A 27,988-nucleotide genomic window follows, 5' to 3' on the forward strand; every position below is an offset into this window, starting at 1 on the left:
GTATTGCACATAGGCTAAGGCTCAGGAAGACCAAACTGCATTGCCTTTCTTGAAAACATTACTCTTTTCATTAAAGCAAATGAGTATATAAATACAAATAAGTATGTTTCTAAAATTGAGAAAGCAACAATTAAAAGAAAGAAGTTGCAAGTAAATGCTACTTCTGCCTTTAATCACCAACTATTAACACAAACAAGTGTTTTACAGCAGGTTGCCTTTTAGGATGTTTTCAGGATGAGGCAGATTCATGACTCTCCCAAAGGCTAAGTCTTGATCTTGTCCCATGTAACCCTTTAAAACTCTATGTTATTCTAGTATGCCTGAGAAAAAAAAAAAAAAAAAAAAAAAAAAAAAACCACTAGACAAAGGAACTAACTCATGCTTGTCCAGTTCCAAGAAAAACACAGTACATCAGTGATCACAGCATTCACTTCAATGGAGAATCCCGACTATTCACATCAGCGTTCAGAAGAAAACACAAAACTCATCCTACTTCAAAGGTGTGTGCAGTGTATCATTTAAGACTTCACAGTAGGTGGGCATGAGAAGTTAAAAATCTTCTACACTGCATTATTTCTCCTTTTTGCTGCCCTGCCTAAGCTGAGACTAGCTCTTAGTGAAGAGTTTCTAGTAAAAAACAAACAAACAAACAAAACTTCACTCAAGAAGAAGGCGGCTGTGAGCTCCTAACAGCAGTAAGTAGAAAGAAATGTCACATTACTCTGAAATGCTTACACTACAAATGCCATTTTATATTTCCTTTCTTCCCTCCCTCCCCTCTCACCCCCACCATGATGCGATTTGCATTTTAACTGGTATTAAAAGCCAGAATTGAAGAGTACAGCATAATCTCACACATGAAACTCTAACGGGCAAAAACTCTACTTGCAAAATTAGCTTTTATATTTGAGATAGGAAAAAAAAAAATCTTTAACATGTTGTTGTCCTGTACCAACTTTGAAAGGTGGACTTTGAAACATTCTGCTTATATTGGATGGATTATATTTGCCCACACCTTCTGTAAATATAAAAGAAGATGGACTACAAAAAAAAAAAAATACACCAGTGGTAAGTATTTTCTGAGTTTAGGATCAAACAGATACCATCTTAATATACTATCTGCTAAAATCTTCATATTAACTACATAGAAAATAGCAGGTGGACAACTGTCCTCACAGGATTGGGAACTGACATTATTCCCTCTGCTTCTTTTCCTTTTTTAATTCTTGTGAGCATAATTTGATGATATTCAGTTACTTAAGGGCTGAAGCCTACCCTGATCTACATTTTCTCCTTTTCTCCAGATTTCCTGCATGCAAGCAATTATGATAGAAGAAGAGTTACGTTATACACATAGAACATCTTCTAATGCATAAGGATGCTTTTGCCTTCTTTGAACATGAGCTATAAAGCGCAGAAGACTATCTACTCTTTATAGTGTATACACATGGCTTTTTTAGTGCTGTGGCTGAAAACACAAAACAAACACAGGCATGCACACAGGAATATTTCTATTTCCACAGTTACTGGTTAAGGCCTACGCTGCTTTATAGCACCACAGTATCAATTTGCCTAGACATTAAGAAAAGCAAGCAAATCAAGTAAATATTTATATTCCCATAAACAAAATTCCAGAAAAAAAAAAAAGCAGCATGTATATTCAACCAGGAAATCCTCTAACTCTTATTTAAGTCAACAGCAGTTGGGAGGAGTGAGGGAGAAGGCCAGCCTATAAGTCCATTTTCCACTGATTCATTTGCCAGATAAGTTTGAGAGAAATTCATAACAGAGCTCCAGCTTCCATAAAAACAGCAGCATGAAGTTCAAAGCTGGTAGTTAGGAAACTGGGAACTGAAGTTATATCAAAAGAAGGAGACACATCCCCAGTTCTGCACACTGCATTTGAGCACTGGGTGCGGTGAAGTTCCATAAAGCCATTAGAAGGCAGGGCTTCCCTTCAACAGAAGGCAAACGGTGTTTGTAAGCCAGCAAACAGCTGTCATAAAGACATGGCAGTCACACTTCTCATACAAACTAACCGGCATGAATGAGGGCTCTGCTGACAAAAATCTGTGTTTTGGAAGAATCTTTCTCTCCCCTCAAGAACATAGTGTTGCATTAAATGTTACTGCTGAAATAAAGGTCAGCTGTGCAGCAGCAATGATTTTTGTTCTTTCTTTCCCCTTTCCTTCTGATTTGTTTGAATTCTGAACAGACTGCTTCAAGAATTTTAAATGTGAAACAAGGCAAGCTTACGTATGCTGAACTATCACCTATTTCTAGGTTTAAAAATAAAATAGGGGTGGAGGAGGAGAACCTAAAAATTTCTTCTATCAGAGTGACTTTGCAGAGTTGTCTAAAGTTGTATCTTACTACAGCATTGGAACAAGCTGGCAAAATCTGCAGTAGCACCATCACTTTTTGGCACTCAGACAATCCTGGATGCAGCAATCTGTACTGAAGATCTGAAAACCTTAGGCACAAAACAGCGTTCTACGGACAGCGAACGTATGCAAATTTCCAAAAATAATTAAAACACACTTCAAGGCTGTATCCATTAAGAGCAACGAGAAGATGGTAATCCTACTTCTTGAAGCACAGAGCAGCCCACGCTGCAGCTACTAAATGATTGGTTTATATAACTAGAGGTAGGATCCATCATCGTGATGTGCAACACACTGTAAAATGAAAAAACAAATATCTGATGTAGCGTAAGTTAGCAACCTCGCCAATGCTAGCTTTTGTTTTCACTCATACACCTGGTAATACCTGCAGTTCTGGTCAGAATACCACAGAGGATTTATCTTACCTAATCTTACAAGTCCAGGTCATCTAAAAAAACATGAGCAAAATAGTAGTAACTCACTTCAGGCTTCCTAAAAAGCCAGTAGGAAACACAAGCAATTTTAGGACAGGATTCTTCTGATCTACTTTAAATAGCAAGAGGTGAGTCACATCTAACTAATTAAAACCTTTAACCTTATTTGTCTCCCTGCTTAAAAGTGATTCAAAGTAAAAATGTCCGCACTGAAGACATCAAAAGTTAGATAAGCTTTGTCTCCCTTAAGTGACAAAACTGTCTTTTGAGATGTACAATCCGACCGTTTTAGCTGATCATTCAGACTGATGTCAGGCAGTTCCTCTGCTGCTCCTGTGGTTCTACAAGTTACCATGAAACAGAGAACCACAGAAGCAACAAAGAGATTGTGAAAAATAACATTCAGTGTAACCTTGGTAGGCATTTAATATTAGCAAGAAGTAGTAAGACTGCCTCTTTTTCCACCAGCAATAAGAACAGCAAGAGCTCCAAGGCAATGTGTTTTAGCCATGGCTGAACGCATTTGTATCAGCTTCCTCCACCCTTTTTCTCTCATCTTTAAATAGGAGCAGCCCCATGCCTATTCCTTCAGCCTTTGTATTAAAAAGGTAATTCCACTGAACTTTTATGGAAATAAGGGCGTGGGTATTAACCTGTGAGACTCAGTAGCACAAGTACCACAAGACCCAGTACTCTACCTACAGGAGAAAAAGCCTCAGAAAATATTACAAGTATGTAAGCAAGAGCACTCACAATTCAAAGATCCTTTTGAAGCATGTGCTTAAGATCTCCCAAACAACACCAAAAACAAAAGTCCTTCCAAAACTCCTTCTCTTTGCTCTCTCTCCCTTTCTCAGCATTTTCATGTTTGCTTAGTAATAGGCATCACTGTTACCAACACTCAGACTCCTGAATATAATCACGTGCTGTGTAAAATAATTCGTATTTTTACAGATGTTTCTGTCATTAAGATAATGTTCACCTCTTTCCTTCTACCCACTCATTTCATTCTTGGATTATCAGAAACTGTCAGTAGAATAAATTAGGCTCTTTATGTTAGAATCACACCATGAAAAGAGCTCCCCAACAATATTTTTGCTTTATAGAAAAAATGAGATATCACAGGAGTTAAGCAAATAGCTACTGATATCTTATCTCACAATCTTCCTTTTTGTGGCACACTCCCCTGACTTTTCTGTTATCAACCCTCTTTTCAGATAACAGGCAGAAGCAGATGAACACTAGGGATGAATACTCTTCTACCAATTCCTATGCTCCTAATACCTAATTAAGTCCACAAAATACCACAGCAGATGGACTGATGTAACAGCTGAAAGCCTTTCTGTTTGTTTCCCACTATGCTGTTATGTATTTTGGCAATCCTGTACCCTGCACAGGAGTTTCAGCTAGGTGTTAGTCAGTTGCAGTGTATTCACCTAGATCCAGATAAAAGATCAAAGCCTACTTTCTGCCATAGGCATGTAATCTCATTTAAATTCTGATTTTTTCCTTTCAGGAGAAGCATTCTGAAGGCCTTTCATTCTCCTTATGACCGTCCTCAGCAAGAATACAGGGAGAAATACTGTAGGCAGAAACGTGCAACTCCTATTAACAAAGCAATATGCAGCTTCCTTCTGTTGACAAGGAAAAAAGGTGTCTGCCCTTTAGAAAACCTTCCATTTAGATTCTCCTTCCCTTTGAAACCTCTGTGACATTATGGTTTAGCAATAACAGCAAAGTCACATGACACACGTCTGCTAACAACATATTTCCTTATGAATTCTGCAAGAGCTGTCTCCTCCCATTCCTATTTACTTGATGATGCAACTACTCACACCCCATGTACACTCAGGAAGAGCATTACGTTAAAATAAACTGAATGGGACACAAATAACATTCTCCTTCTTTCTTGGGCAAGAGGAGAAAACATTTTCTAGGTGTTTTCCCATATGAGACGTTTTATTTTTTCATATTTTCCATGGTCACACAGAACAAACCACCAGCAGCAACAAATCAGTTATTTCCCCAAATACGAGGACGTGGTCAAGTAAATGTGTTCTTTAAATATAATTTTTTTACTTGGTAGCTATAGTAGATTCTGCAACTTCTTGGCCTACATAAAGCCTTATTCAACTATCCTAGGTTCAATTTAACCAGGACTGTGAGACTGTTTAAAACCAAAATCTAAATTAGACATACCTGTACATATGTATAAAGGGAACAAACGCAATTTGAAGAAAATCTTTGCTGGTTTTATCAGGATTTCTCATATTTACACAAAAGATACTAATTTAGCTGTTTCCATTACCTTCTTTTATAAACTAGTATTTTCCAACTGATTTTTAATTTTTTTTTTTTTTAAACACAGTGAGTTACAGTGAATACAAAGATAACAAACAAATGAAAAAACAGTCCTGTGACACTGTACCTTATTGAGTTTGCCAAGGGAAGATATAAGATCTGCCCATTCACTTGATGATTCGAAGTTTCTCAAAGCTTTCTCAATTGCTGAAGAATAATTCCTGTATCTGTAATCACCAAGTAACTCCTGCTCCTCTGGATCCATCTTCAGTTCTCATAGCAAGGTGAAATTTCCTGGTAAACTAAAATATATACAGAGTTTCAAAGAGATAATTGACATTTAAGCTCTGGTAAACCGAAAATGTTATAACAATAGATACATAGAAACACTGACATCCCAGTAAACCAGTCAGATGATCCCGTTGCAAAATGAAGTTAAAAATAACTTTGCAAGCGTGACTCCAACTCTCCATCAACTGTTTTAGTGGCTTTGCAGTCAGAGTTCCCTGTTTATGAAATATATTTTTTTTTATTGTTGTTGTGTTTGCTTTAATTCCATGCACAAGGATCTGTCACACAGTAAGAAAGGAAACTATAAAGTCTCATTGCAAATAGGCAGAATGCTGACAAGCAGGGAGACACGAGTAGTTTTCGTCATCGTGCAGTGTTCTGCATGCTTACATGTAGCAGTGGAATGTGAAACATTTCATATCAAAATGTAACTCTTCAGAGGAGGCCCTTTAATGGGATTCCCAGCCCTTAGAAGAAGAATCCCTCAGAACTCAACATGTCTAATTGCCAGCAGGAAACGGTGACGTAAAAGGCTCAAGGTGTTGCGCAAAGGTGACAAGCCATGCATCCAAGTCTTCCTTTACTTCACCACAATGTGTTCATATATTTTTTGCAGAGTAGAAAAACAAGTTTTCCAGACGTGCTTTCCTCATGTTCAGATAAAACACAACCAAACCAAAGCTGGTTTATAACAATAGGAAATGGGCTTGGGTGCACCGTGCATACAAGAAATTTTATCTGCACTCCTGTACCAGCTATGATAATAGTTCTGCTGGCTAATATCAAAATAAGCACCTAGATACATGCTTAGGTTTCAGAATGCCAGGCTTAGGTCAATCTGTGCTGTCTCACTGACACAGGAAAGTGAGTATAGTCCTGTAGTAACATTCTATCATGTTTCTGAAAGACGTCTGTGTTCAGTTTCCTGATTTTAAGTCACAAAAATAAGTCAAAGCAGTCTTCTGCATTCTTAAAAAAAACAAAACAAAAACAAACAAACAAACAAAAAAAAAAAACACCAGAAGAGAACCTGAACTGTGTACTATCCTTGAACAGGAAATAATAACTACATTGAGAAGGGGTACGAAACTCAAACAGAAAAATGCAGATGGACCCAAAAGTGAGAAGTGATTTCAAAGGCACGTTTAAGCCACTTTTGTGCTCCTTAATAGAAGGATCCAGCAGGGCTCTGCCACTGCTAACAAAATACCTGATGTTGTTCAGCCTAGGTACATCTCTACGATAAAAACATACATAGATAAATGATGATCTACCCGTAGGTGCCTCTGTACATTGCAGAGGAGTTGGACCAGATGACCTTTAAGGGCCCCTTCCAACTCAAACGGCCCCATGATTCTGTGACTGATTCTAAGTTAACGGCAAGACCATGTGTGTTTTCGCTTGCCTGTTCTTGTGGTATTTTTTAACCCACCACAATAAAGATGCAAAAAGCCCCGTTTCCCTCATTTCCTTCATGTGCCCGAATCACCGGACTGCTGGACCGCATTAGAAGCCGTTCCAAACCCCCTGCCGTGAGCAGGGCTGAGCATCCGTGTTGATTAGACGAAAGCAAGCCCGCAACAACACCAAAATTTACACACGGCACCAAACATCAACCTTTACGTGCTGTCAGGAAGCTCCACAGCGGCGGGAGGCACCGCGCCGCCCGCCGACAAACGCAGGTGACCGCGGCGGGAGCCCCGCGCCGCTCCCTCCCGCCCCCGCGCACCACCGGTACCTGACAGCGCCCCGCAGACCCGCCGTGCTGTGGCTGTGCTGACGGCGGCGACGTGTCCCGGTGTCGCGGCCCGGCCCGCAGTCACTATGGCAACGGGAAGGAGCGAAAAAACCGACCCAACCTGCCACCGAGCAGCAGCCCCTCCCGCTACTAGGCGGGCTGCGCTGCGGTCGGCAGCTGGGCGATACCATTGAACGCAGCACGGGGAGAGTAGAGATGAGGGGAGGGGGGGGGGGGAAGAGAGCATTCAGGTGCAACCCAGCTCTGATCCAGCCTCTGGCTGACCCGCCCAGAAACATCTCCTCGCGTCTTCACCCACACAGCAGGCTGCCCGGCCCGGCGGGCGGCACATCGGCTCACTCACGATGCCCCCCCGCAATTCCGCGGGGAGATGGCACGGCTCAGCGCCGCGGCCGGGCTTCGCGCGCCCCCTGGCGGTAACAGGGCGGCCGCCGCCCTTATGACAGTTCGTCCCGTCCCGCAGCGACGGGGTGCCACCTCCTGGGGTGAGTGGGTGAGTTCTGTGGTGAGAAGACAAACCGGTAAGGTACTTACTGATGGTTCTGCGGTAATAGACTCTTATCTCAGTTCTGGACCGTCTTTCCAAAGCTGGACCAGGAACCAAAAGCGCTGCTGGCAGATTTTCACCGCTCATTCTCTCTCTCTCTGTAGTCTTAGCAGTTACTCACAGGTTCCTATGCAGCCCATGTGGCTGCTGCACATTCCATCCATTTGAGAAGCCAGCATCTGCTGACAATGTGAGGGTCAGCATGTGCACATGAAGCACATCAGTAACAGCTGATCAACACGTAACGTGCATGTGACAAAGGCATGAAGCATTTTGCAATTATTTTTAACATTATTATATCTATATATACGTCTTTAAGATCCTTACCAACAGCATAGATTATGGGACTAAGTGCAGCCTCTGCAAGTTTGCTGACGACACCAAACTGAGTGGGCTGGACTAGTACTAAATGAGCAGGTTGGTGGCCCTGCCTTGACAGGGGGATTGGAGATTTGTGATCCTTGACGTCCTTCCATCCCAGGCTGTTCTATGACTTTGAGTGCTGTGGAGTTCCTCTCAGCCTGATGCTGGTGACATCAAATTGGTACTGCAGAAGGAAGGGATGCCATCTAGAGGGACCTGGGCAGGTTCGAGGAGTGGGCCCACAGGGACATAATGAGGTTCAGCAAGAACCAAGTGCAAGGTGCTGCACCTGGGTTGGGGCACGAGATACCCCACCTCATTTCAGATATCTTTTAAACTTATGACAGATCTGTAACAATAATAGATTGGCTTTGGTTAGAAGGCACCTCAAAGACCAATCTCCAACCTGCTGCCATGGGCAGGGCTGCCCCCCACCAGTTCAGGCTGCCCAGGGCCCCATCCAACCTGGCCTTGAGTGCTTTCAGGGTGTCAAGTCAGCTGAGGCAGAGTCTACTGAACAGAGAGGCCAAGGAAGCATTCAGTCTGACGGCAAACATGGATTGGAGCATGCGCTGAAACCAGCCAGCCTTCAAGTCAGTCCACTTTCTTATTTATTTTCATCAGTAAATAATACTGATGAAAGTTTAACAAGTTGCTTGTTTTCTCCACATTACCTCCATAGAAGAATCTAAACCAACACATACAGAAATAAAACCAGAGGCACTTCTGTTGTATACCCTCTAAATACTACACAACTCCAATCAAACGAAACAGACGCTGCTATGGGGTGTCTCACAGTGCAGGTACATATCTGAAGACACAAATGTAAGATTTTAAGAATGTAGAATAACCGTGACAACGTGGTGAGTAGGGCCCAAAGACAAGACGACAATCCTAGCTGGAAAATGAGATGTTAAGTATTACTCATTAAGATCTATGTGCTATGAATGGCTCACCTTGTGAAGTAATCTGCAGGCAATGACAACTGGCCTCCAAGACCAGAACACTTTCCAGCTGATGGTTTCCTTTATTGTCAGCTCCAAAATGAAGTAGTCTTTGTAGAGCAAAAACAAAACTGAAATTTTTCTGTTGTAAAACATCATTGTTCCTTTTTTTTTTTTTTTTTAATTCCCATTATTTGAGGGGAGAAAATAAACTACAAATATTTTTATATGAATTTGAGACTGGCATTTCAGTTATGTTCTTCATTTAAACATTTTAAGTAATGCTAAGTGGTTTATATAATTTTCTTGATGCATTTTTAGCCTGAAAGGAAATCCACAGCACTCAAAGCCACAGAATGGCCAGGGTTGGAAGGGACCTCAAGGATCATGAATCTCCAACCCCCCTGCCACATGCAGGGCCACCAACCTCCCAATTTAATACTAGACCAGGCTACCCAGGGCCCCATCCAACCTGGCCTTGAACACCTCCAAGTACGGGGCATCCACAACCTCTCCGGGCAGCCTGTGCCAGCACCTCACCATTCTCATAGAAAAGAATTTCCCCCTGACATCCATCCTAAGTCTTCTCTCTCTCAACTTAAAGCCATTTGAAGATTGCCTGTATGTTGGATCATGCTACCACAAGAGTTGGGTTAAATTAAAGTTCACTATAGCCATAAACCAGTTCAAAAAGTTCTTTTTTTTCAAGTAGGAAAACACCACATTATTACTAGCACTGTCTATATCCAGCTGATACAGAAGCCTGTACAGCTTCCACTCCCAAAGTTTTGCCACTGCTGCCTGAACGGCTCCTGCACAAGCCGTGGCATCACCAATGAAGTGCCTCCACTGAGCTCTCACAATTGTCAGTCCAGTTCCTTTGCTGTTCCATGTCACCACAGTCACTGCATTGCCAGCCATTTTCTTTAGCTAATAAATTGCAAAGTGAAAATGTTACTGACATGCTGTAAAAAGAAAAGCAGTAATTCACATGTAAAGGTTTCATACAGTAGAACAGATCATTATTTCATTCTTTTCCCAACCCTTAAACTTCATACAATGACCACTCTGCAGGCATGCCAGAATCTGAATACAACAAAACACTTCAGACATAACAGACATGGGAGAGAAGCAGGGAAGCAGCCTTAAAAATAAATTATGGTTGAACAATGGAAGCCCTGTCCAAAGACTCAGCCTGCTAGGCATACTGTACAGCTTGTCCTCTCATTCTGCTCTTGGCAAACAGACCTCCTCTGGAAGCCTGCCACGCACAGTCCCAGCTCTGTTCCCAATATGCAGTCCTCATCCCGCTGTCACAAGGAGATGGGTGTGCATCTCTTGCAAAAGCTCCTCCCTGCCTCAGGCTGGTCCTGTGAGCGGTTATTTTTTGGCTTCTCCTTCCTCAAGTATGGCACCGCTGAACTGAAAGGCTGTAAAAGATGTGTCCTCTGTTCTTTCGATCTGTATCAGAGGAAACTGTATTATAATCAATCACTACAAAAACAGCATTTCTGATGGACTACTAAATAGTCTTCCACTTCTTAAAAAGAATAAGCGCTGCAAAAGGGCTTAGTGTAAGAAATTGAAACATCTGTAAGACTGTCAAACATCATTTGTTTGACTTAAATGTAGAAAAAAAAACCAAAAAAAACAACACAACAAAAACCACCAACAATAACCCAGATGCTGAGTTAGACTTAAGGAGGAGCTTTAAGGAGTGTAGAAGAGACTGAGAAACTGATTTGCTCTTATGATGGATATAATTTAGCTGCATTAAACACACCAGGGATTCTTAGTCTGCTCTTTGTAGAAACCTTATGAAAATAAGTAGAAGTTTGGGTAAATGTTCATTTGTAAAGTTCATACACACAACCTAGAAGGGCGTGCAACTTTTGAAACATAATGACTCAAGTGTCAAGAATCAAAGTACGTATGACTCTCCACTGCTCAATTACATCTCTCAACAGTTCTGCACGATATATTACTAAATCAGAATAGCCAAGTTTCCCCCCCACCCCAAATACCAGTAAGACAGCCAAAGAACATAGGAAAACCACGGTCCTTTCTGTTGCACACTAGAATGTGAGTCATGGTACTAGCAGAACGGCCACTGGAGCTATGATGCTGTAGGCAGCCTATAGTTGCTACACAGAATGCATAAGCTTTTTTTTTTTTCCCCCCTCCTTTAAACAGGGATTTTTTAAATGATCTGTTGCCATTAAGCACCAGGCCTCAGATGTTTTTCTTCATAGAGAATATATCAGCATGGTAACTTCAGGAGGCAACACTCATCCTCTTTTATGATATCTGGGGCTTAACTCGTAGCAACACTTCCATATTAATAAAAAAACCAAACCAATATCTCTAAAAGATTAATACTCTCAGCTTTGTTCTGTGCTGTTAAGTGATTACCAAAACAACACATACTGTGCTCAGTGTCTCGTTACTTAAGACTTCCCTGAACACAAACTACCACAGAAAGCCAGTGTAAAACTCAGTTGGCTAAGCCATTTTCACAGAATCACAGAATTGTAAGGGTTGAAAGGGACCTCCAGAGATCATCGAGTCCAACCCCCCTGCCAAAGCAGGTTCTCTACAGCAGGTCGCACAGGTAGGCATCCAGGCAGGTCTTGAACATCTCCAGAGAAGGAGACTCCACCACCTCCCTGGGCAGCCTGTTCCAGTGCTCCGTCACCTCACTGTAAAGAAGTTCTTGCGCACGTTTGTGCAGAACTTCCTATGCTGCAGTTTCCGGCCGTTTCCCCTTGTCCTGTCTCCACTCACCACTGAAAACAGTCTGGCCTCGCCATTCTGCCCATTTTGCCATTGTCTTGCTGACTCCTAATTAAGAATTAACATGACTGTTACATTTTTTTCGTGACTAAATGAGACCTGCAATTTTCCACAGCTCTTTCAGTCTCTCAGCATTGAAGAGGGAGGTATCCTCTTCCTGCATAGCAGTCCTGCCCTGCAGGAAACATGGAACAGGCAGGGTCTTTGAGACTAGCCATGGCTGTCATGTTATCTGAAACCAAGACATCATGGAGAAGGTTAAGAGGTTAGTGCCTGAGTGTGACTAAAACCCACCTCAATCCTACCAGCAGCAACCAGTTACCTCAACCTACCCATAGGCTGCCTCGTGGCTCTGCCTTTCGAAGTTAAGCATTTGAAACACAATGACTAACTATTAAAACAACAACATTCTCCATATTACTGCTTCTTCTACTTGCCATTTTACTTGAAGGACTTTTTTTTTTTTAAGAAAAAAAAAAGAAGAAAACTGTGACAACTATATTCTTAGTTCATTTTTTTTCCACTACACAGAGGGCATTTGTAGCAGAAACATGAAGTCACAGCCAAAACCAGTGACAGAGCACCCGGTGGGAAGGCAGTGTCCACCCAGGGGATTTCAGTTGCATACAGTGTACCTCAGTAACCAGAAGGGGTGAAGCCGGATCCATCCTTTCCCAGACCTCATTTAAGTGTTGGTAGTGGAGACGAGGATCTCTGGAGATCCCTGCTTACCTGAGGCCTTCTCAAAGATAAACAGCTCTTTTCTTTCATTTCTGTGTTAGCAGCTGCTGCAAGTGGGCTCGTTCTCATTTGCTGTACCCAGAGACTTTGCTACCTCACTATTATTGTGGTACTTTCCATCTCATTACAGCATTTAGTGTGGGTTCTTAGTATGAAAACTTCAGGTTGTGCAATAAATGGAACTGAAGTCCTGCAGAAGTTCGGATGTTTGCTACACCAGTTCTATAGTTTATTTTGTCTCTGCATATTCCAAACATCACATACTTGCATTAGACTTGGATACAAAAAATAGACTCAAACAGAGATTTTTAGTATTCATACCAGAATAAGCCACTTGTATAAGTCTGTAAGTAATCACATTTTATACATATTAATAAAACCAACTAGGTAATTTTTCCCTATTAGTGGTACATCATCGCTGTTTTTGTTTCCACCGAGTTCTGTTCTATAACAATAAGCAATCTCTATACAACAGTGATTCAGTTTGATAAGCTCCTCCCAACCCAAACTAGTTAGACTGCAGCACTGAAAAAAAACCCTCTCTCTGTTGAAGAAATCCCATACAATCTTAAGAAGCAACTATGGTCCCCCAAAAAGATCCACTGCACAGAGAAAGCACAAGGCATCTGTCTCCTCATATAAGCCCCATTTCACAGAGATATATAGGCTCTCTTATGTGGGAAAAAAAGAAGGGTTGGCAATGATTTCACTAAAACTGAACTATTGTAAAACAAGGTCAGGCACATCTGTACTGGGGCAATACCAAATCAACTCATGTTAACTAGGTTGGAACACCCCAGAAATCAGAAGTCAGGCTACCCAATCAATGCTGCAAGCAAGCCAACAGACACCGCTGAAAGTACCATAGTACAGAATGTTAGGAAACTCAGTAACTGCAACCCTTGCTACAAAGACAAAAGACCCAGTGCTAAAGTGGCCAGGGCAAGACTGATCTAGATGTATGTCTCCCTACCAAGGCACATGTTAACTCACAGCCACGTTTACCACTTGCAAGGGTCCACAGATGTTAAGTTTACCAGGCTTGAACAGTTTTGTCACTAACAAACTGCCCGTGAGGACCATCAGCATCAGAAGGCAGAAGGGCTAAGTAAACAGGTGTCTCAGCTCCTTCCTCTGGTGATTTAGGGGCCTTTGGACCTGCCATGTCTGTTCTCACCCATCCAGGACAGCAGGCATTAAGAAGGATGTGGTCATCTTTTCTTTTCTCATTTAACATCTGGGCTTGAATCCTGGACAAGACTGTGACACCAATTTTGGATACCCCATAAGCAGTATTTGGCCAACCTTCTTTCTCATGCACGCTTTTCTTAGTATCTTCCACAAACTTCGTCATGAGCTCCACTAACTCATCCTCAGTGATTGTGTTGCTGCGGAACTTCTTCTGCAATTCTTGGCTACAGCCTGCCAGAGCTGAGATACTTTGCACGCTAGAGACATTCACCACTCTACCTGTTAAAAAGAGAATAAAGACTGGTTATATTTGTACATACTAAATAAACCCCAAATTCAAGTCTGTTTACAGCTGTGTGTTCACTGAAACAAACACCTGTAAAATATTTTATGTGAACACAACTGATCAGGGTTCACTTTATGTTCAGTGTTTGTAGTGAGTTTCATCACAAAAAGATAAAGTGTGAATCTGCAAAAACTCAACACCGGATTTCAGGAATGCTTCCAGGAAATAGCCCATTACAATCTGTAGGCATACTCAGAATAGAAGGTAATTTTATCAATAATGGCAGCCAGATGTTGAAGTGAAAAATATTCCTGGTTTTGCTACAGCTTTTAGAATGCAGCCCAAATGCCAGAATAATGCAGAATTCAACAAAAGCAATCTAGTCACTAACACATTGGCACTATCAGCTTATTTCCAGAATACAAATCCCAGCATGCAAAACTGCAGCAAGCTTTTTCTCTCCTAGCATTTCGGTACACAGGAATGAGCCAGATGAATCGGTAATTCACTCATTTCCTTCTTTTTTCTTGCTAGTTCATAACAATTCAGACAACAAATATAGTTCCTCGTTGGGCAGTGTGTTTCAAGACATTAAATAGCAAAATCCTGTCATAAGCACCAAGATTCATACAGAACTATTTCTCTACTTGTTATGTTATACTTACCATAGGGCTTCATAAGAGGCAACAATTCTGTGCAAATATTCCTGGTTCCAAAAAAGTTTGTCTTAAGTGTAACCTCTGCTTGGACTGCAAATGGAGTTCTGTCATTAACTTTTTTTAAAATGGTGGTAGCAAAGGAGGGGAGGAAAAAAAAAAAGAAAGAATAAATCAGAATTATAATACTGTTGAAAGGAAGTTACTGCATGAACAGAAAACCCCAGAAGTTTTTCTTATGGCTGCCCAACTAGTCCATTGTTGTATGTGGGGAGGACACAGGGGAAAGGGACAATCAAAAGGGAAGGATATCCTGAATCTAGGGTAGTGATATTGAAGATGCAGCAGTTTAACTACTACCCTTTAACAGCATTCAGATTCAAAAACTAGGGCAGACAACAGCTTCCACAGCCTAACTCATCTGTCATCATGTCTTTTGGGTTCTCACCCAGGACTTGGTCAGAACAGCAAGACACATTATACAAGATTCTATAAGAACAGAAGGATAACATTTGGTGCAGACAAAAAACAAAAACAAAAAAAAAACAAAAAAAAAACCACACCAAACAACCTTCTTCTGATAAATACAAGTGTCATAAATAATTCCCCGAGCTGATAGATCTTTGCTGACAGAAGTAAAAGAATAGGAAATAACAGTTAGCAAAGAGCTGGAAACTGACATAAGTAGTCTTAAGCAGACCACAGAACTGCACTTAAGGCTGCAATTTCAGACAGAACAGACAGCCTCCACCAAAGGCAGGGTAGGACATACCATCAGCTGACAACCTGGCTTATCAGTAAGCTATATGCTATGCAACCTCTACTTTGCAGGGAAATACGCTGAAGTGTCAGTACTCCTCCTGATCTGCTACAGGCTCAATCTCAGCAATAATAAAGGCCACCTATACAGATGAAGTAGGTCTTCTCTTGCCTCCAGAGCCCAGACCTTTGTAAATTTCAAAGGGAAGCAGCAGCAGGTCACTGCTTTCACAGAAGCTCACCCAGAATGCTGGTCATGAGTACATATTCATTTCATAAAGGGACATTTTTCAGTGGCCTATGGACTTCAGACTATGTGTAGCATAGAACAAAAGCAATTAAGTGATTAATCCTTAACTGCAATAACAGTACTACAATAAAGAAAGCATAAATTCTGGGATGTAAGCAAAAACCTAACAAGCCAAGCTTCAGTACAAATGCCAAAATACGAGATAGGCATCACAGCAATTACACAGGTGTTAAACCCTCTATACTAGAACTTAACAGCAGTTATAAACAGTTCCTCTACCACAATTCTTAACCATATGACCTACTGTTGGCTCACTGTAAGTTGTAAGCATGAAGTCAAGGCAGAGCAACTGGAAACAACTTCTAAACAGAAAAATCCATGATGTTACAAGGAAAGCAACAGAAACTTCATTGCTCATGCCTTTTTTACCTACTTGTGGACATGGCACTTAGGGATATGGTTTAGTGGTGGCCATGGTCATGGTTGATGGTTGGACTTCATGACTATAAGGATTTTTTTCCAACCTAAATGAGTCTATGATTTATCTATTAAGTGAGTACACAACAATAATTTTAAGATACCCCACACGAGCTATAGCAAATCTTGCTACTGTGCTGTCAAGCTGGTGAAGGCCAAGTTGCTGTGAAATCAGCAACAACATACACTGCACTTAAGTTACAGCCCAGTCTAGCTCAAACCCACTAACACCAGCAGGCTGAGCTAAGGATCTCATTATGACTTAAAGAAATGTTGTTCTGAGTACCTGCAAAGTTTTTGCATGATATACTTGGATTGAGACCACTGCTCTAAGACTTTAGCACCTATTTGTCCACAGTTTGGGATGCACTCATTTATAGTAACAGCTGCCCTCTATTGGGCTGATGATTAATACAAACAAGGGGAGATTTGGATTAGACGTCAGGGGAAGTTTTCACTGAGAGAGCAGTGAAGCACTGGCACAGGCTGCCTGAAAAAGCCATGGATACCCCATTCCTGGGCATGTTCAAGGCCAGGTTGAACGGGGCCCTGGTCAGCCGGAGCTGCTGGGAGGCAGTCCTGCCTTTGGCAGGGGGTTGAGTCTGGTTGAGCTTTGACGTTCACTTCAATCCAAACCATTCTATTATCATGCAGAGTACCAAACAAAATACGGCAGCTGACTGGACTACATGAGCAGCAAGTGAGGTTTTATCCACACTACCTGACAGGCTGCCTTAACTCACACTGTGAGCAGGTGAATGAACACTTATGCTGTGCTTGAACAGCGTAACATGTCTTAGCTAGAGATCAGGCAAAGAGGTTTTTTTTAAAAGTCCAGAAGACACAGAATGAGCAAGTCTGTACTGGCAGAGAAATGAACTAGCAGTCATGCTCAAGACCTGTTCCATCTGCAGCAAACTTGATTTTCAATGATTTTTCATAACTACAAATAGAATGCGCTCTGCTACCCTACAACTGCTGTGCCTTCCTCACTTCCACTACTTTTCCACCCCCCAGGAGATGAAAGGATTTAACTCCTGCTCAACACAGCTAGGTTTAGGTTAACCATTCTGTTGGTGACCAACTGGCCTGAGAAAGTTAAATAATGAAAAACAAAAACACCCAAAGGTTTTCTTTAACCACCCTGAACCTTTGAGCAGGTAATGCACAGAGTAAAGTATGAAGCTTGCAGAAGAGAGAAAACAACATTCCAGAAGAACATGGCTGACATTCATGCAGATAATGGGCTCCCATGAGCCTGATGGAACTCAAAAACATTGCAGCAACAAACCCAACCATATACCTGAGTACTTTCATGTTTTGTATGTGATGCAAATAAAATACTCCAGGGAAGCACCCTTACACACAGTTAACACAATAAGTGCTAGATGAAGAGTCATTTCACACTACCTTCTTATCATGCCTGGGGTAATAGGCAGCTTACTCAGCCAAAAAACAGCCCAGAAGTTCCACATAAAATGGTTTTATGAAATCCTTGCTGCATACACTGTACTTTGCCACATAACTTTATACCACGCATGACTAACAACTACCCCAAACAGCCCAATTCCTACCTTTAAAAGCAATCCCTGCATTGTTAACTAACACATTCAGACCTCCGTACTTCTCCTTTAGGAAGTCCCGCAAGGCTCTAATGCTTTGCAGATCATCAATATCCAGCTGGTGGAAGAGTGGATGCAGCCCTTCTTCCCGGAGCTTTGCCACTGCTTCCTGACCACGGCCAGGGTCTCGGGCAGTAAGGTACACATCCCCCTTGAACTGCTTGCACAGATCTCGCACAATTGAGAATCCAATCCCTTTGTTGGAGCCGGTCACCACAGCCACAGGCACGCTGGACATTGTCTTCTCTGGATGGATGCCAAAGCAACAGTCACTGCAAATGGCAAGGAGGAAAGTTTCAGGGAATCATTGAGTGGCTTGGGTTGGAACGGGCCTTAAAGACCATCTAATTTCACACCCTGCCATGAGCAGTCAGGCGAAGTTTTACATCTAGAAGGGTGGAAATGTATATCTACAGATGAACCAGGTGGGTGTTTTTTTTTTTTTTGTTGTTGTTTTTTTTTTTTTTTTCTCCTTTTTTTCCCCTTAGAAATTCTATTCAGAATTCCTCTTTGAGTTATGCAAGTCCATGTTGTAAGTGTCCACTAATTTACTGAAGTAGCACGAGGTTTTGGCAAAGAACAGCATTAGGTGGCAATGTTTTACAGAACACCCAACCAGCCTTGTCACTGAGTAACTGCTCTGTAGCGTTATGTAAGCTGCTGACAGGAGGGACTTGGGCACATCCCCCTCACAGGAAGACTATCTCTTTCTCGTGAGGACAGGCAGCTGGTTCAGTGCAAGCACTGAGGCTATCCAAGTCGATAAACAAGGCCTCAGTAAAGGGTGAGGAACTGAGCCCGCTCACTTTAGGCTTAATAGTCATTTCCCTTCCAAACAGACTCGTAGCCAACCCTGAGCCAGCATCTCTTAGGGAAAAAACTTAAGCCAGCCCCCAAGACCCGCCGGACAACCGCCTGCTAGCCACCCCACAACCACCCCAGGGCAGCTACCCACCCCGCGGGCCAAAGGAACAGACCACACCGCTGCAAAACCCAGAGAACCCCGCTGGGGCGTGCCCGAGGGGCTACAGCCCTCCCCAACCCACCTCCAGTACTACGCACCTTCCCCCACGCCTCAGTTCAGCGCCGCTACGAGCCGACTGACCAACGGCAACCACACACAACGGGGGGAAGGCGGGCGCACTTAAAATGGCGGCGGGCGGCCCCGCCTCCCGCGGCGGCTAGGGCGGGTCGGGTCGGGTCGGACTCGGCAGCGGCTGTGGGGGTTTCTTCCTCCTCTTTGCCAGGTGGGTATCGTGTGACCGTCTATGCTGTCTCTCTCTGGACGGAATCGGGAGCTGGAGGGAAATGGGATTCCGTAGTCGTAGCCAGACAGGACGATGCAGTACAGCTGTCGAACATGCGGTGTTGCTGCACCCTGTGGTACTGGGCTTCTTGGTGGTGCTCTCTGTGTGATCAGGTGCCACGATTCTGTTGATTTTATTACTTTCAGAGAAGCCACAGAGGCAATTTATGCTGTCTTCTCTAATTGTAATACATTTGCTATGTGAAAACAGTTTTAGTTCTGTGTTTATAAGTCCCATTTCCTGTATACTGTTATGGATATGCCTTGGCCCAGATGATGCTGCAGATATGGGCTTCTCCTCTCCCCTCACCCCCATCACCCCATGTTCATTTATGGCTTTGCTTTAGACTTGTAGGGATTGCTCCGTCTGAAGAAAAGGAGGCTCAGAGGAGACCTCATTGCTCTGTGCAGCCATTTGAAAGGAAGTTGTGGTGAGGTGGGGTTCAGCCTCTTCTCCCAGGTAACAGTGACAGGACAAGCAATATGGGTCTCGAGTTGTGCCGATGAGATTCAGGATAATATTAGGAACCATTTCTTCTCAGCAAGAGCAGTGAGGCAGTGGCACAGGCTGCCCAGGGAGGTGGTGCAGTCACCGTCCCTGGAGGTGTTCAGGAGCCGTGTGGATGTGGCACTGAGGGACGTGGGCAGTGGGCGTGGGGGGGGTGGGCTGGTGGCTGGACTGGGGGATCTTAGCAGTCTTTTCCAACCTTAATGGTTCTTTGATTCTATGTAAAGAAACACGCAGTGCTTGAAAAGGTCATTACGCATTTTTAATATATATATATTTAATTCAGACAGTCTAAATAAGGAAAAAGCGGTTTTTTAGTATGAAGAAAAGCAGAGGCCGGACAAGTCGAAAGAGAAGAAGAAAACACTTGCAGAGATTTATGTATGGAGGTACTATCCCAGGAAGTAATGCTAAATAATGACATAATCGGTTGTCTAAGTATCACCTTATGGTTTCACGAACACCTTTGTGCTTTGAAAATAACATTTGTAAACATTAGTTTTTGTGTGTGTAGGTTTACAGTTCCAGTCAGGGGATGGTGAATATTGTGAGCTTTGTTTTTGAGTAGTGGAAAGCATAGCCACCTTCTTACATTCTTTGCCCCTTGAGTATGTTGAATATATCCTATAGTTCTGAGTGCTCCCAGTACCCAGAGGCCCACAGCTTAGAAAACTAGTTCAAGGAGAGCCTTACTTGCTATTTTATTATACCACACTAAGAAGTCCAAAATACAGTTTTTTCTGAATGTACGGTCAATGTTTTTTGTTTCGTTTTAAAATGAGATATTATAGCACTTATCCTCTTTTCATTTTTAGTCAACTGCAGTCACAAACTGGAATACATCAAACTTAAGAAGTGGCTCAAAGACAGAGGATTTGGAGACAGTAGTTTAAGACCAGCGCAGTTCTGGGGTAATGTTTTAATGATTTACTGATGGTACTTACATCTGATTCTTATAGGAATATTGGGTTCCTACTTCTGTTTTGAATCTCACACATGGCTAGCATTGGGAAAAAGCCCCTTACCCTTAGTCCTCTGAAGGGCTTTCTGCAAATGCATGTGAACTGTTTACTGTTTCTTGTATAAAGATACTCCTTAAGTGCTAAGAGAAAGTTTTCAAGAAGAGTACTATCTTTTAAATATTAGCAGTATTAGAACCCAACATTGGTATCATTTCTTTATCTCTTCCTTTTCCCTGCAAATTCAACAGCTCTAGTGAAACAGACAAGTAAATGATTTTAGAGGTTGGATTCACTTACTACTGTTTGCAGTAAATATATTTATTTGTATTTTTTCTCTTTAATTAGGTAGTGTTTCAAAAAGTTTTGCAATATTAAAGGGAGAGTAGAGAGGGTAGAATGAATCAGAGAAAAATATTGGGAATAGAAATTATAAAGTTTAGTTAAAACTCTGAAAACAGTAACAAGAACCAGTGATGAAAGATGTGTTTAAAGAAAAAAATGGGAAACAGAAAGCGAGAATGGCTAGAACTGGAGAGCAAGTGTTGCAGGGGTGCAGGGGAAGGGCTTTCACCAGGTCCTGAAAAATAGTAGAAAAGTAAAGAGAGCATCAGAGAAAAAACAAATGGAACAATCTATTATTGCTTTTTTGTTATTTGTTATTTGCAAGGGATATGTATGTTCTTTCAGAATTTTTCCTTGGAGGCTTGTTCGTTTATTGCCGTTTGCCACTATCTTCTGTATTTTACTCTAAGCATCCTGTTTGTTCCTACTTTAGGTACAGGAAGAGGACTAATGACAACAAGAGCTCTTCAGGTTAGTAATATTGATTCTAATGCAAGAGCTTCTCTAGAATCATTGATACGTAATGGCTTTTATAACAAAGAAACTCAAAATTGCAGACAAGGTGTTTGCAGTCCTTGTTGTGAGTGCAATTTCTAACCTAATACCAGAAATTGTAGTTCCAGTTTATCTGTAAAATCATATTGCTGAGGACTTGCTGGCTAAAAACCTTATTGTACTCATTGACAGTGATTCAGTATGCAGCCTTGTGTTTCTGTTAAAGGCAATAAGTGGCTAACTGAAACCAGAAGGACCAGGCTCCTTTCCTGCTGTATGCCTTCTCCTTTAGCCACTGGCTTTCATAGCTTCTTTTGCGCTGGATGGAGTAGTCTTCCCTGCTCTTGGGATAAGATCACAATAACACTATTTGGTAAATTCTCAGCTACAAAATAGAGATATTTTTTCAACATAGTCACCACTTCGCATTTTCACTAGCAACAAACAAGAGCCTGTGTGCTGTGCTCCTTAAAATCTGCACCAGCAGAAGTGACCCACTCACACCACTGCAGAAACATGTTGCCCACTGCTTTACTGTGCTCACATCCACTGTTTGGTTTCTGTCAACATTCAGCAAACATTGATAAATGTCACTGGGTACAATTTTTTCCACATGGTGGAATTCATTGATACAGCTTTCCTTGATATGCACTTCCATGTGAGACGCCCTTGTGTCAGATTCCGCTCTGCTGCCTCTGTCACATGGTAACAAAGTGTAACAATATTGGTGGGAAGATTCAAACCCTCAGCTGCCCTACCACTAATGTCCACCTCTGAGATTGTGGCCAACATAATAAAATTGGAGGAATTACTTTTGGAGCAGCCCTCACACATCTTAGTACAAAGCAAGTGGTGATGCTGAATAGCTGGGCACCAAACTCTTTGTGAACATTTGACTTTCTTCAGGTGAAAGTTCCTACTGATTCCAGTCATTCTCTTTCCCTTGACGACTTTGACCGTCATAAAACCATGCTAGTTTCCATTGAATTCAATATCACATCTGATTGGTTCCTGGAATTACTTTTTTCTGGGAAATATCTCTATCTTTCTTTATAAATCGTATAGTAAATAAGCCATTTATACTTGACCTATACTATTCTTTTCTTGTTTGTTTTTGTTGTCCTCAAAGGCAGGAGAGCTGGTTATTTCATTGCCCGAAAAATGCTTAGTCACCACCCGCACTGTCCTTAACAGCTCTTTAGGAGAATACATTGTGAAGTAAGTGAAAAGTGACATTCTGTGGCAAGAAAGGAAAACAAGACTTTTCAGCTGTCCCTTCCTCTGGATTGTGAATTAGTAGACGAATTATCTTAAGCGGTCTTAAGGACTATCTTAAGGACGTAACTGCTTCCCCTAATTTGTGAGCATTTATTGTAAATTTTCATGCATTCAGAATGTTCTGGAAGTGAGATTTGAATACAGACTTGGAGAGATGGTACGGACTTGAATGCATCCTGCTTCTAGATCCAGTTCAGAGCTAAATATCAGTTATGAGTGACTTCTTGGAAATTTCAAAATACCCTTCAGTAAGAGAAGGAGAATAAAATGAAGCTGCAAAGTAATCACATGGATGTACCTTTTTAGAAAATGCAGGACCCGGCCTGTGCTGGACACTGAGTATTTGTTATGTGGCCTAAGAAAAAGCTGACAGGCAGAGAACCCAAGAGGTGAACCTGAAATTTGTACCACAAACCAGTTTTTATAGTTTCTCAGTAAAATTAAGTCAGAAGCCCCTTTGAAATCATCAAAAGGACATGGAGATTAACTACAAAGAAGTTTAAAATAGAAGCTGTTTATAACCTTTTAAAGAACTAAGAGAGAGATAAAATACTACTGCAACCATTTCCTGTCTCACCTCTGTATATCTGCTTTATTTTATTTTATTTTATTTTTTTTAATAGATGGAAGCCTCCTGTATCTCCTTTGATAGCACTATGCACATTTTTAATAGCAGAGAAGCATGCTGGTGAGAAATCTCTGTGGAAGCCGTATCTTGATGTTTTACCCAAGACATACAGTTGCCCAGTTTGTTTGGAGCAAGATGTAGTACAACTTTTTCCTGAACCTTTAAGAAAGCAAGCTCAGGAGCAAAGAGCAACGGTCCATGAGTTGTACATGTCTTCCAAGGCTTTTTTCTCTTCTCTGCAGTCTTTGTTTGCTGAGAACACGGCAACTATTTTTAATCACAGTGCCCTGGAGTGGGCTTGGTGCACTATTAATACCAGAACAATATACATGAAACATTCCCAGAGGGAATGCTTTTCTCTTGAGCCAGATGTTTATGCATTGGCACCATATTTAGATTTGCTAAACCACAGTCCAAATGTTCAGGTAAGAGACTGAAAATAGATCACTTAATATCTTGATATATATATGAGCGTGCTATCTCAATAAAGTATGCATTTATGTGATAGATTAGGAGTGTCTGGAGGCCAGTGAGAGATCTCATAGTGGAGAAATTGTCTATCTGGAGAACACCTGCAAGCTGAGTATGCATGATTCATATATACCCTGGAAGCTGGTATTCAGTAAAGGAGAGGTACAGGGAAAGCCCACAGTGGCTGGATGCAATTTGCTTCCAGGGTAACAGTTAGGAAGAACCCATTCACAAATATAACCCTACCCTTCTCTTCCCATGCTTTCAACTCCTCAGATAACTGTTGTGTTACAACAATCCTTGTGTTACTTCATCTCTGTCTTAAAGCTTCTGGGTCATCTTAGGAAAGTGTATAGAGCAGTTCCACCTGATAACAGGGTTGGAACTCTGTGTGCCAGCATATTTCTGGGACTACAAGAGTAGTCTGGTTTTATTTGCAGATTTGGAGTTTCTGTAATAAGTCTTCCGAGTGGATGGCACATCCTAAGGTTTTGATTTTCATTCTTCATATTCATATTTTTTAGAGTGATTTTAGAGTGCAGTTGTCCATATATGTTGCCTTTTCAGATATCTAAAACACTTGTTTGTGCCCTATTGTTGCAGTATTAGAGAAGTACTTAATTCTGTTGGATTTTAATATTAAAATTCAGATTCCTGTTCTCGCTGTCTTCCTGCCAAGAGTAAAACCTTTTGTTTTTAATTAATCATAGGTAAAGGCTGCATTTAATGAACAGTCAAGAAGCTATGAAATTCAGACAAATTCACAGTTCAAGAAGTATGAAGAAGTGTTTATCTGCTATGGGCCTCATGACAATCAGCGACTGCTACTAGAATATGGATTTGTTGCCATTGATAACCCTCATAGCAGTGTTTATGTCTCATCAGGTTGGATTTATAGATTGTCTTAACATTGAAAGGTACAATAGTAGAGAGCAGAGTTTCTTCAGCAGGAGGTGTGGTTAGAAATGGACAGCTAAAGGACGGTGAAGAAGTTCACGTGCTTGTGTACACATTTATGCACAATGCATATTAAGGCATTTTTATCAAAACATTTATGTGTATTTCCAAGAACTGGAATAGAGCTCACTTTGATCTGCATAGGACTTAAAGATCAAAGTTTTTAAATTGGAGGTGTTTTCCATACATTTTCCTTTTGTGAAATTGTGACTCTCATTGGCATTTATTTAGAGCTTCCCACAACTGGATGTCTTAGAGTTGTTGATAACTTTGATTTGAGTCATAATTTTCATTATAAGGATATAGTTGTGCAGGTTGCTGATTGCTTTTGAGAAATAATGAGCCCAAATATATTTTGATTATATTAAAGTATCCCCAAATTTAGCACTTTTCTCCTTTAGCTAATTGACAAATACAGATGAAATTCATTTCAGAATTGAGAATTGTCATTTCTTCTGCATATGATTTACATAAATGTTTAAATTTGTTTTTATGCAGATACTCTCCTAAAATATTTCCCACCACTGGACAAGCAGAAAAATGCAAAACTTTCCATTCTGAAGGATCATGATTTATTAGAGTAGGTATATGAAGTTTTTGTTTCTATGTGAGCTTTCTTTTTTTACTATTCATTTTTTCTGGGAGTCAAATTTTGCTTCTGGTATCAAAATCCACCATCAAATCATTTTTATGTAGCAAACTGGCTTGCGTGCTGCTTGTGAGAGAACGTGCAATTGGTAAATACCAATATCAAAGCTTCAGATAGACTTCAGTGTCCAGCCTGTCTTCCTTCTAACTGTGGATAAAAGCAGAGTAAGGTTAGTCAATGAATCTTCTAGTTCTGAAGAGTAGGTGTTCTCTTGTTGACAATTGTCAGGAAGAAAGCTGTCAGGTTGTAGAACACACCCTGTACTTTCTGCATCTCAGCACTTCTTACTTTCTAGAAACTTGACCTTTGGATGGGATGGACCATCTTGGAGACTTCTTACAGCCCTCAAGGTGTTAAGTCTTGGAGAAGATGAATTGTAAGTTTCAGTACAATATTTTAAAAATGTGCACATGTCGTTTTCCTTTACTTGCTCTTTGCTGCCTGTGAGACACTGGGAGCAATTTTTCTGGGTTCCTGTATCTATCTTACTGACTCTGTGTGAGAAGGGAAAAGAAGAAAGTCAGATAAAAGAATATATTGTAAAGTCATTGCTTATTTGTTGCTTTGATCTTTGACTTTCTTGTATTAAACACTATGCACACCCCATTGTTTTCCCTTCCTATTTCAAGAACCAGATGTCTCTTTAAGATTCTGACAGCAGGCAATTTTTCTGTTGATTTGATGAAACTTGCTTGATTTCTTTGACATGTGCTCCACAGACTGCTTCTGCAATTTTAGGGCTAAGAAAGTTGTTGAAATTCATCTCCAGTAGCTGTCAGTGCAGTTTTGATCATTTGTTCCAATTGACAAATTTGCCTTAAGTAGGATTAATAGGAAAAAAAAAACCAACAAAAAACCTTTTACTCTCTTGGTTTTGATTTTGATTTAACTCTTTAGTTTTGAGTTTGTCCTTCAGAGATTGATTGGTGAGTGGAAAAAGTTGGTTATAAGAATTAAAAATAAATCCCAGTGACACCAATTTTAGGCCCATAAAATATGTCGGTATGTGAAGTGAAGCTTAACAGAAGCTGTGCTAATAAGCTCTAGGAGTACAGCTTGTTCTCCTAACTGGTTCTGCTGAAGTTGGTGGTAGCATGACAAAGCAGTAAAGCATTGGTCCAAGTGCAGACTGTTACTTTGTCTGAAAGGGTAAGGTTGGAGGACTGGAATTGCTGCTTTGGATTATTAAATCTTCTCTTTATCTTGCTTGTCTTTTCTCTGTGCTTTTTTCAGATATGTTAACCTACATTTCTTTATGCCAATGATGTTATTCTTAATATAACCACGTATTTATTATTCAGTAGTGGGATGCAGCAAGTGATTATGTATTGTTTAAACATTATGCTTCTAGTACTTGCTGGAGGAGAGCACTACTTGGTGATGTAATTTCAGCCAGAAATGAACAGCAGGCTTTGAATATAACAACAAAGATATGCCATTTTTTAATAGAGGAGACACAGCATGTCCTTCTGCAGGTAATTTGGCTAGAAGAGCCAGGTAGCTGAGATATTTTCTATCGCTAGCATAAATGTACAGCAGCATAATTTTCAGGGTTGAGAATGGAGTAATCGGGGTAATTGATTTCACTGGGGTGGTGTAGGGTTTGTCACTAGGATTACTGACACTGCTGTCAGTTCTGTAGTTTTTTTTATATTAATTCATATGGTATGGAATACCTCTTTGGCCAGTTTAGGTCTGCTGTCCTGGTTCTTTTCCCCTCCCAGCTAATTGTGCTCCCCCCAGCTCCCTTACTGGCAGACAGGCAGGACAGTATGAGAAGCTAAAAATCTGAAACATCCTTGGCTCTGTATAGCACTACTCAGCAACAACTAAAACATCAGGACATTACAAAGCACTGTAAACAAGTGAATCATGTTTAACGTTTCTCTACGTACAGCATTAATATATTTGTTGAAGTTACCTCTTAAAAGAAAATGCAGACCTAAATACATTAGGCACATAAGGTGTTGCACACCTGCCTCATTGCATTGCCCTTCCTCTCCTTTTTGGTGTGCTTCCTATCCACATGATGATCGTTTCATTCTTTTTTCAAAATAACTTTTACATAAAGATAAAAAACACCCTGTATCTTGACATAGTTGCATGGGATCCCTATGGAAGGTGAGCTTTCCACAAAGTTTCTGTTCATGTGCTATATTAAATAATTGGAATTTTGAATAATTTCATTCCATTTGTGTAAACTCCAGATTTCCCAGATGAAGAGGGACAAAGAGAACCTCAAAAAACAGCTGACTTTGGTAGAAGCACTACGCTTAGAAGATCTGAAAATATTACAAAAATCAGCAGAGATTCTTTGCAGCTTGAACGTGACAACAGTTTGATCCACCTGGAGCTGTGATAACTGCAGCTGATCTCAAATGGATCTCATTTGCTATGGATATGCCTTGCTCAACTGTTTTAATGGACCTGGGCGGCGAAGAATAACAAAAGTCATCGTAAAGTGCCCAGCTTACTTTACAGGATCACATGGGCACCAAGGGCTTATTTTGTTCTTTGCTGATCTTCAGTAATACAAAAGGTTAGCCCAGAGGGTAGGGAGGAACATAGGCAGCTTTCATCACACTTCATCCAAA

The 27,988-nt window shown here is 41.2% G+C and overlaps 3 protein-coding genes across 5 annotated transcripts in view; 1 reads left to right on the forward strand and 2 right to left on the reverse strand.

Annotated features, from left to right (window-relative positions):
* DOP1B (DOP1 leucine zipper like protein B) overlaps positions 1 to 5,384 on the reverse strand; it is a gene marked incomplete at both ends in the record, with an annotated part of 41,205 nt that extends 35,821 nt beyond the window's left edge. For both annotated transcript variants that reach the window (XM_079539870.1, XM_079539869.1), the window contains one exon: positions 5,247 to 5,384. In XM_079539870.1, coding sequence (XP_079395996.1) covers positions 5,247 to 5,384 — 138 coding nt within the window. The remainder of the gene's footprint in view (positions 1 to 5,246) is intronic.
* Positions 5,385 to 13,590: 8,206 nt separating this feature from the next.
* CBR1 (carbonyl reductase 1) lies at positions 13,591 to 18,036 on the reverse strand (the record flags this gene model as incomplete). 2 transcript variants are annotated; one of them, XM_079546143.1, is made up of 3 exons in its annotated part: positions 13,591 to 14,027; positions 14,700 to 14,807; positions 17,751 to 18,036. In XM_079546143.1, 3 exons carry the CDS (start codon positions 18,034 to 18,036, stop codon positions 13,591 to 13,593), a joined length of 831 nt encoding a protein of 276 aa, XP_079402269.1. The 2 variants fall into 2 exon arrangements, with proteins under 2 accessions (XP_079402269.1, XP_079402268.1); XM_079546142.1 differs by having other exon boundaries at positions 13,591 to 14,023; positions 14,696 to 14,807.
* A 1,895-nt stretch (positions 18,037 to 19,931) lies between these two features.
* Positions 19,932 to 27,736, forward strand: SETD4 (SET domain containing 4; the record flags this gene model as incomplete). Its single annotated transcript, XM_079549408.1, has 10 exons — positions 19,932 to 20,001; positions 20,428 to 20,523; positions 21,350 to 21,391; positions 22,545 to 22,629; positions 23,313 to 23,742; positions 24,499 to 24,673; positions 25,244 to 25,325; positions 25,690 to 25,770; positions 26,746 to 26,869; positions 27,602 to 27,736. 10 exons carry the CDS (start codon positions 19,932 to 19,934, stop codon positions 27,734 to 27,736), a joined length of 1,320 nt encoding a protein of 439 aa, XP_079405534.1.
* Positions 27,737 to 27,988: the final 252 nt, after the last annotated feature.

The sequence above is a fragment of the Tetrao urogallus genome (genome assembly GCF_951394365.1).
Source record: "Tetrao urogallus genome assembly, chromosome: 1".
Taxonomy (NCBI): Eukaryota; Metazoa; Chordata; class Aves; order Galliformes; family Phasianidae; genus Tetrao; species Tetrao urogallus.